Source organism: Limulus polyphemus, unplaced genomic scaffold (genome assembly GCF_000517525.1).
Source record: "Limulus polyphemus unplaced genomic scaffold, Limulus_polyphemus-2.1.2 Scaffold5458, whole genome shotgun sequence".
Lineage (NCBI taxonomy): Eukaryota > Metazoa > Arthropoda > Merostomata > Xiphosura > Limulidae > Limulus > Limulus polyphemus.
The window spans coordinates 2,799-12,389 of NW_013671068.1; the positions used below are offsets into that span (position 1 = coordinate 2,799).

At 34.5% G+C, this 9,591-nt stretch overlaps 2 protein-coding genes across 2 annotated transcripts in view; one reads left to right on the plus strand and one right to left on the minus strand.

Annotated features, from left to right (window-relative positions):
* The first annotated feature begins 607 nt into the window (after positions 1-607).
* Positions 608-3,749, plus strand: LOC106472602 (angiopoietin-related protein 7-like). The gene is made up of 3 exons (XM_013933255.2): positions 608-702; positions 1,315-2,205; positions 2,577-3,749. The coding sequence occupies exons 1-3, from the start codon at positions 633-635 to the stop codon at positions 3,209-3,211; spliced, it is 1,596 nt and encodes a 531-aa protein (XP_013788709.2). The 5' UTR covers positions 608-632; the 3' UTR covers positions 3,212-3,749.
* A 535-nt stretch (positions 3,750-4,284) lies between these two features.
* LOC106472603 (TBC1 domain family member 2B-like) overlaps positions 4,285-9,591 on the minus strand; it is a 42,690-nt gene continuing 37,383 nt past the window's right edge. The window contains exons 15-17 of the mRNA XM_022401156.1: positions 8,969-9,093; positions 7,142-7,352; positions 4,285-4,296 (exon numbers count right to left, since the gene is read on the minus strand). Of these exons, the coding sequence (XP_022256864.1) occupies positions 4,285-4,296; positions 7,142-7,352; positions 8,969-9,093 (348 nt within the window). The remainder of the gene's footprint in view (positions 4,297-7,141; positions 7,353-8,968; positions 9,094-9,591) is intronic.

Here is a 9,591-nt window from a genome sequence, read left to right on the forward strand (position 1 = left end):
ACCCACACACACACTATCGGCTCTAAATTACGGACGGTTTGTAGCTTTGTGTGAAAATTCTAAAAAAACGCAAAACAATAACCCTCGAGAAGAATTGAAAACGAAACAACTTTAATTTTTTTGCCAGTTGAATTATAATAATTAAAAGGTTGATAATTCAAATATTGTAAAAAATAGTTGCGTAACTAAAATCCTACTTTAAAATATTTACAGTCTAAGAACAAACGGAATCTTTCCCGATTTTTCTTGAATGAATTTTATAGTAACTATAAGTATGTAACTTATCTGGGGATAGCGGTACGACTACGGGGTTCAATCCCCACGAATGACGATGGACACAGCAGATGACTCAAAGTGGCTTAGCTCTTAAACAAACGAATTAAACCATAAAGCATTGAAAACACAGATATATATTTTTTTCTTCTCTCTCTCTCTCTCTATATATATATATAAATATAAATATAAAACTTAGCAAAGTTTCTCTTAGACTCCCTCGGATACTGGTGATTTTTAAAATTCCCTGTAACTTGTATAGTATGTAATTACAGACTTTATAGTTTATGTTAATGATCTTAAACTTTTCTCTTTTTCAGGAAAACCAGAAAAATGACAACAACGTAAAAAGATTGACCATGGAAAGTTTATTGGACGATAATGGTTCGGGAGATGAAAAAGAATTCTTAAACATTTCTAACGAGCCTGGTAAGTGAACGATAACTGACTTATGGTGTTTTTTTGTTTCTTAACTTACCAGGCTCGTTAGAAATGTAACAAGAACGATAACTGACTTATGGTGTTTTTTGTTTGTTGTTGTTGTTTTTTCGTAAAGTTTTGCACTCTTAACATCGAGTATTCGGAGCATTCTGTGGGTAGTTTGTATGCAGTGATTGTTAACAGTGTAACTACCGTAAGTAGGTCTTATTATCGATGGGATTACCGTGCGTAGGTCTTGTTATAAGTGAGATAAGTAGACTTCTCTCATCCTGTGCTCTAAGAAGAATCTTGAAGTGTCAGATCGTCAGTGGGTTGTCGTTAGCCCATTGTGTAACTTTTCAGTAAAACAAGAATAACATAATCAGTTGTATAATATATTACTATATTCAACCCTCAATATAGCTACTAACTTGATCCAAAATAACAATCCAACAAAGTATTGCAAAGACCAACGTAAAATGTACATAAATAAAACTATAGCATGGAACGAATTATCAGTTCAATGATACCTATAATAACTTGTATCAGTAATGCTATGCTAGGAAGCACTTTTTCTATGACAAGATATTTAACTAAATATTTTTTATTTTTTTTTATTAGAAAACAACCACCATCTTCGTCACCACAAACACCTGAAGATGGAAGTTACCATGATGCAACAAGCCATGGAAGCAATGGAAGCCAAACTTGAACGTGAAGTTCGTTGGTTAAAGCAAAATTATGTGTCCATAAACTCGACCTTGAATGCTGTGTCACGTAGAACTGATTTCATGGGAAACCAAACAACTACCTTGAACAGGCAGCAGTTAGATCTGACTAAACAGATAAAAGAATCTGAAACTAGGAGTAAGGCTGTTGAGCAGGAAATTTGGGATACAAAAGAAGAACTTAGAAACGTCACAGAGATAATAACCGTTGTCGACAAACTTCATTCTTCCACTCTTAAGCTTTTTGAAGCTCTGGAGGTCTTGGAAGACCGATTCGATAAGAGCATCCAAGATCTGCAAAGAGAAGTTTCGAAGTCTGATTTCAATCTTGGTCAAATGCAATCATCTTTCGAAATCCTCCGCGAAGACCAGAATGACCACTATGGGGTCCTTAAGACTCTGAGAAAAGATTATTCAGTCTTAAAAATGGAGGTTCAAAGGGATCATTACAGACTTCTATCTGTTCAAAACGAGGTTCTCAACCAGTCTTTACAAGAATGTAAAGCCAACAATAAAGAACTTTTACAAGATGTTAAACTGGAGAACCTTGAACACAAGTTAGGAAAACTTCAGACACAGGTTACCAACAATCACTTCAAAATGGCTGAGCTGGACACTCATGTTAAGACAAAAATTGACAAACCTTTCCTCTCATCGTGGGTAAAAAGGCAAGAAGAAATGAAACAAGAAATCCGGAACATCTCCACAAACCTACCACAGCTGAAGTCTTTCTACTCTGATCTAAAGACCGAGATTTCCAAGTTTGTGGACTTGTTACCACATGGTATGTTAATTACGTTCAATGATTGAAATTGAACTGTTCGTATAATACACAGATAGTTTCCTTACACGCTCACGTGTGGCATGAATTATTATTAATAGCCCGTTTCCACGAATCACTATGTTACTGTCTGTTTTTTTTAACTTTGTCACTATATAAAGTTCGTTCAACTAACTACGCCCTCTATCCTCTCGGTGTGCCAATTTTCGTCGTTATTTATTTACAAAAAGAAGAGTATCTAAATGTTTTTTTTAAAATAGGAATTTTATGAAAATTGCTTGTAGTATCTGTTGCATATAAATATTTAGGGAATGATATTCTGTTGTTTGTTACATATTATTGTCCCTTTACTAACATGTTATTTGTTATATCAGATTGTTCTATGGACCAAGACACCACGCCTCCAGTACAGTACAAGAGTGGCGTTTATTTGATCCACCCCCAGGGAACAGAATCCGCCTTCCCCATATATTGCGATATGGATACTGCTGGTGGTCGCTGGACTGTAATCCAACGGAGGAAAGATGGGTCACAGGACTTTTATCGACCCTGGGAAGACTACAAACAAGGGTTTGGTGATCCTGCAGGGGAATATTGGTTGGGAAATGAACTCATACACCAGATCACCACTTCGGACAATTATACTTTGCGATTGGACATGTGGGATACGTATGGTCACTATACATTCGCCGAATATGACCTGTTCTACGTCGAAAACGAAACCGATAATTATCGCCTCATGATTGGTGGTTACCATGGAAACGCTACCGACGCGATGGAGAATCACAACAGGATGGCCTTTAGTACGAATGATCGGGATAATGATGCGAGCAGCACACACTGCGCAGTGTACTATTCGAGCGGATGGTGGTACAACCACTGCCAATACGTCAACATCAATGGCAGATACAACATTGGACTCACGTGGTACAACATGGACCAACACGAGTGGGTGCAACTGACCAAAGTTGAGATGAAACTGAGGCCCTCGAGACTACGTGAACTGTAGAAAATGAATGACCGTTTAGTGATACACGAAAGACTCGAGTTTCATAGGTACACATTTGGTCCGTATTGAGTGGTCACTCTAGACATACGTCAGTTAAGACTAACTCTTAAAAAAGAGACACCGTTATAAGTAGTTCTCTTTTTCGTAAGCTTGTTTTAAACCATATTTGTTCTTATGTAAGACAGATCAACAGATGTTTTGCCAAAAAATATTTTATGCGTGTTTCAAGTTTTAAAAAGTGCTTCGAAATCATGGAGATATAATGAGTGTACATAGAAACTGTATAATTATGTACATAAATGATGGTGCAGTTCCTTATATATTCTATAAAATAACTGTAGTACCAAATTCGGAAGGATTTCCCGCTCTCTGGCGCGAGGCACTCTATGACTTCGACTTTGATTGATCAAAGTTGTGAACGTTTTCAGCCTTTAACAGCTATTTCTCTTTTCCTTCACTTTAATCTATCTCTGCTCGATAGAAATTGATTATTAGTTTCGTCTTGAAGTACTTTGTTCATAATTATTTTTTTTTAGTATACAGGTTTTTACTTTAAGAAGTAATTAACTTTGTATGTATGAATTATTAAACGAGTCATGCGCTGTTTATTGTTTCATGAAATGTTGTACAAAAGGTGTAAATATGTTTTATGGTTTTTTTTGTAACATTAGGCCTGATAATCTCTATTGCCTTAGGTGTATTCTGCGTGTACCTAGAGTGTCTTAGACGTATTGTGCATGTACTTATACTTTGAACTTGTACTCGGTTTAAATTAGGCTTAACATTATGAAAGCCCGATGTTCTACAGCGTCTTAGATGTATTGTGCGTGTACATATATTTTCAATTTGAGCTCCATATAAATTAGGCTTAACATTATGAAAGGCCGATACTCTATAGCGTCTTGTGCGTGTACGTACACTTTCAACTTGAACTCATAAAAGATTATGTACAACAACAACATTTAGATATTTATAGTAGAAAAAATAATAAGATAATGGAAATAGCACAAATGAGCTGACATCTTTCCAAAAATGTATGGTGTAATAAATATGTCAAAGGTATATTTCATCCATTATTGTGGAATCTAACAAAAAAATAAAGATTAAAAGAATGTATTTCATAAAAAGGTCAAAGGTTATGCTATTTTGTTGTTTTGCAGAATTTGTAACGCATGTTGGAGAGATTTAGACAGTTTGATAATAAAGTTAGAAAAAAAAAAAACTTACCACTTTCCAGATAATGATTAAAAATTTATTATTTCAGCCAACGTTTCGCTATTGAAGCTTCACTATTAGTCCTGATGAAGCCACAATGGAGAAACGTTAAGCTATTCTGTAGTTAAAAAAATAAAATTATTATTTTTTATTATAATAAAGAATTCAAGAAATCGTCGTTCTGTACTGTATGGCTAGTTTTGAGCTACCCTGTACCATATTACAATACATGCTCAAAATAATATTGTTCTCGTACTATTCACTGGGTTTGTTTTGGATTTCGCGCGAAGCTACTCGAGTGCCATCTATCTGCGCTAGTCGTCCCTGATTTGGGTTACTTTTTTACTAACGAATAGTAGGATTGACCGTAATATTATAACACTCCCACAGCGAGCATGTTCGCTGACGGAAATTCGAACCCGCGACCCGAAGATTGAGAGTCGACCGCCCTAACCACCTGACCATGCCAGGCCCACTTTTTTGGAATGGAATTATTCTTCAAGTCCCGTTTTTTAATAATTACGCCATTCGGTGAAAATATTTATCCATTATTACCAAAAAAAATTTATTCATCACGGAACCAGATTTTCTATTTTATACAGTTCTTTAGTACACAAGCGAGATTATGAATAGCTACACCAAAATAATAAATAAATAAATGAACGAGTAATGTTTTATTATACTAAAAGGAAAAAAAAATAACTGAGAACACTATAGCGCCCTCTATTGTCAAAATGGTGCAAACTTTTAAAACTTAATGGTTACTCATTGTAACATTTTAAACAACACACTGGATTGTAAAAACATAAGTAAATATTGTACAAAACTTTTAATCATCACATTTGAGACCTTCCAAATGGAAATGCCTGCCACCTATTGGAAACTTTTAGAAATAAAGTAGCTGTTGGGTAATATTGTAGTGAGGGAGGTGCGGGGCATTTGTCCCCGGACGCCGGGGGGGGGGGCAAATTAATAACAGTTTACCCAGAATTTAGCTGTTACCATATGAGTAAGGTTCATTAAAATGCTTTTGTTATGCTTGACATCCAATATTAGTATATCATCAGAAATATCATGACACGGGAAAATCCCGTGGTTTTCAGTGTTAGATTTAAAATACATCGACATCTCGTAACTAATAGGAAATTTTGTGAACACCCGAAGCCGTATTTTTCAAGCTGCTGGCGGAATTTTGGCGGCCCTAATAATTCTATATCGGATGTATTCGTCCTATAATAATGCCAATCAGTAGAGTTGTGGTGTGGTTTTATATTGATGTAGAGTATAATATGCACCGTAATGTTATACAAACCGGAGATCTTAATTAGCTAATGATATAAGTTCTTAAAGAATAAAGAAATAACTGAATCAGTTAGAAAGTAAAGGATGGGTGTAGTTGTTTTTTGTTTTTTTTTAGGGGGAGGGTAAAAACAATACGTCTTGTCCCAGGGCCCCAGACACCTCACTAAGTCACTGCTTCAAACGCATAAGGGCCCCCCAGTGGAATAGCGGCATGTCTGCGGACTTACAACGTTAGAAACCGGGTTTCGATACCCGTGGTGGGCAGAGCACAGATAGCCCATTGTGTAGCTTTGTGCTTAATTCCAAACAAACAAATCAAACGCATACGGAACGATAGAGATAATTAAACATGCTACAAATTTATACAAAAAAGTTTAAGGTAATGTCACGACATAAAAATAAATAAATATAATTCAATATTTCTTTCACAGTTTTTGGCATCCTTTATTCTTAAAAGAAACTTATTTTTATAATATGATCCCCATTATTTCTAAACACCACAAACTATATAGAAATGTTTTTGTTTTAATTTTCCCTCCTATAGCAAGTTGATGCTTTTTTGTCCTGTTGAATTATTTTTCAATTTTAAACTTTATATCGTGGACGAACTTATTTGTTTGTAATTAAACACAAAGCTACACAACGGGCTATCTGTTCCCTACCCACCAGAGGTATCGAAACCTAGTATCTAGCGTTCTAAGTCCGAAGACATACCGCTGGGGGAGGGGGGAGCATCGTGGAAAAAAGCTGCAAACTAATATAATCTTGAATGGAATTAATTTTCAGGATTTCCTAGACCCCTATTTTATAAAGGTATTGGTTAATTAATATCATCTTCTTTTTTAAATATAATGAATGTGTTACAAATTAACTTCGAATCCCGAATATCTGCTTGAGTAAATTCCATAATTTCCAGGAATTAATAACGTAACCTAAAAACGGGGAATTTTAAACCTGAACGACATATTATTTCTCAAATAGGTTAAACATCCAGGTCAGAAATACTTGGGATTTATCATAACCATCCCTAATCTTAAACTACTGACCAGAGAGAAAACAGCTACAAACAATATATATATATATATATATATGTGTGTGGTTTGTTTGAAGCGAATAACGGAATTGTGCGTAACTTTTATATCGCGCCCAGAGCTGAAAGTACAAAGCATGTCCAGCAGCATCACGTCTCGAACCTCAAACCCTTCGATCCGCATCCTGACACTCTAATCATTATGCCATGCCCGGGTCAATTAGGTAAATAAGAAACAAAGTATTTAATTTTTCACAATTTCTTTACACACCCTTTCTTGTCGTTATCACAAAACTTAAGCGCATTATTGACTACTTTGTAAAAAACATTTATCTCGAGAATAATTCAAGTGTGACACAAAATGGCTTCCCAGAACTTCATACCTCAAATGGAACTGCGTCAAAGAAAACCGCCAGGAACCAATTTAACGTAATGGTGGAGATCTCAATATCATTCGACGCTAAATGGCGGTGTAGATTTGGCAGCTTGTCCTTCAATAGATCTTTGAGTACTTCTTGGTCTGCTTGAGCACCAATCAGATTTTGGTCAAAATAGTTTGGTGTGAAATGTTTCTCAGTTACTGCCACTAAACACCTATTTGGTGAAAAATGAAAAAAAATTAGAATAATACTAAAAAATGTTCGAATGATTATCTACAGAAAGATACTTCCTGGTGTCATCTGGAAAACCCAGGATTTTCTAAAGATAAATTGTAACTACTCATTTTTTGTAATTTCAAAAATCTTATACTTCGCTTCATTGGCTGGAACTAAGTTATTTGTCAAGTAATGTTGCCTGTTATTATAACCAATACAGTACACTAAGTTATCTATCAAGTAATGTTGCCTGTTCTTATAACCAATACAGTACACTAAGTTATATGTAGAGAAAAGAAAGGGGAATAAAAGCCATCAAACTAACCATTAATCCGCAAGACGAATGGTTTTTACTAAGGTATTGTGTGTGTTAAATTTTTCATTATAGACTTGGTTGTGATTTTAAAAAAAATTAATGTTCTATTATAAGATTTTTAAACATTTCCAGTCTGATAGAATAATTGAATATTGTAGAAAATTCATATAGTTAAACGTCGTTATCACGTACACTTTTCGGGGGAACATTAGGTTAAAGTATTATTTGTTTGTTGTTGTTTGTTTTTAAATTACTCATGCTGAAAAGATCAAGATTTGCAAGATAGGATTATTCATGGAAACAACGTTGATAAGTACTCTTGTGGGAAATAATAGTAAAGTTTTGACATACAAAGAAAAGTAGGAAGTTTGAGTAAGTTAACTTGAAAAAACAAACAAACTCAGAGCCGTTTTATGAGCCGCTATGCCGCGGCTAAAAAGTAGGAAGTTTGAGTAAGTTAACTTGAAAAACAAACTCAGAGCCGTTTTATGAGCCGCTATGCCGCGGCTAAATAGTAGGAAGTTTGAGTAAGTTAACTTGAAAAAAAAGCCGTTTTATGAGCCGCAATGCCGCGGCTAAAAAGTAGAAAGTTCGAGTAAGTTAACTTGATAAAAAACCGTTTTATGAGCCGCTATGCCGCGACTAAAAAGTGGGAAGTTTGAGTAAGTTATTCATTTCTTAACACAGATAACAGTTTTACAGAGAACTTTTGATTAAATTTTAATGCATAATTAAGTTTTGAAAGTAATTTAATTTCATCTTTGTTAACTATATATTGATTATAAAAAATATTACATGTCGGGAAATACAGGAATGAAATGAAAGTATTAACTGGAAACGTAGTACAAAATAAATAAAAACATTTCCATATATTACAATTTAAACGGTTTTTCTTTTCATGAAACCAAATCTAGGCGGCGCTGCTACCATCTGTTTGTTTTATATAATACTAAAGTAATAACCATATTTGTTCGCTCGGTTACACTTACGGTTGAAACTACAAAGTAATGTAACATCTTGCTAATATACATATCAATTTAAAATTTTACATAAAGGCGAAAAGATAAATATAGTGATCCTCTTTTTTGTAAAAAGAAAAAAAAAGATTTTAAAATTAGAAATAAAAAGTTATTAAAAACATTATTTTATGAAAAGTTCGCCTGAAATGTCTAATGAGTTACAGGTGTCGAAATTGAAATTATTAGGAGACACAACTTAAATCCAACACTAATTCTTTGCCACAGAAATATTCTTTGCCATTGGTTAACACATCTATGAAAATCTTGAAAATTCCTTACCAGAAAGCGTCCTCTGGTTCCAGAAAAAGTAAACACATTCCGACGAGAAAGTTCATTCCTTGACAGTAGCCCACACTTGGGTTGTGGAGACAAAACGCCTGAAGTACTTCTTGTAACTTACGTACCTGCAAACAGTGTGTTAACACGATTTCGTCCACAGAAATCAGATTTGCATGTAACAAAAATGAGAACTGAGTATTTTGCACATAACTCGTGTTAAAACGTTTTGTGCTTTTAATGGTTCAAATAGATGGGTTCTAAAAGTATAGAACTGCCGTACTGGATTAAGATTGTAATACTGTGAACATTGGAATTTTTAGAGCAGACGACGTTTACTATAAAGAACAACAAAAAACATACTCTCGAAACAGGGGTCTGATCAACAGTAGAAAAAAACGAAACGAATTATTCCTTTTTTTTTATTTTCGTAAAAGAGTGTCTCGGAAAATTATTTTGAAATTTCGCAATCTAAAAATTATATATAAAACGAATTAAAATTACGTGAATTTTGTAAAGCCCAAACTGTGTAAAATTTAGTACACTTGTTCTATGTTTCATGCAATTTTGTTAAGATGTTTGTTTGTTTTTTGAATTTTCGCGCAAAGCTACACAAGGGCTATCTG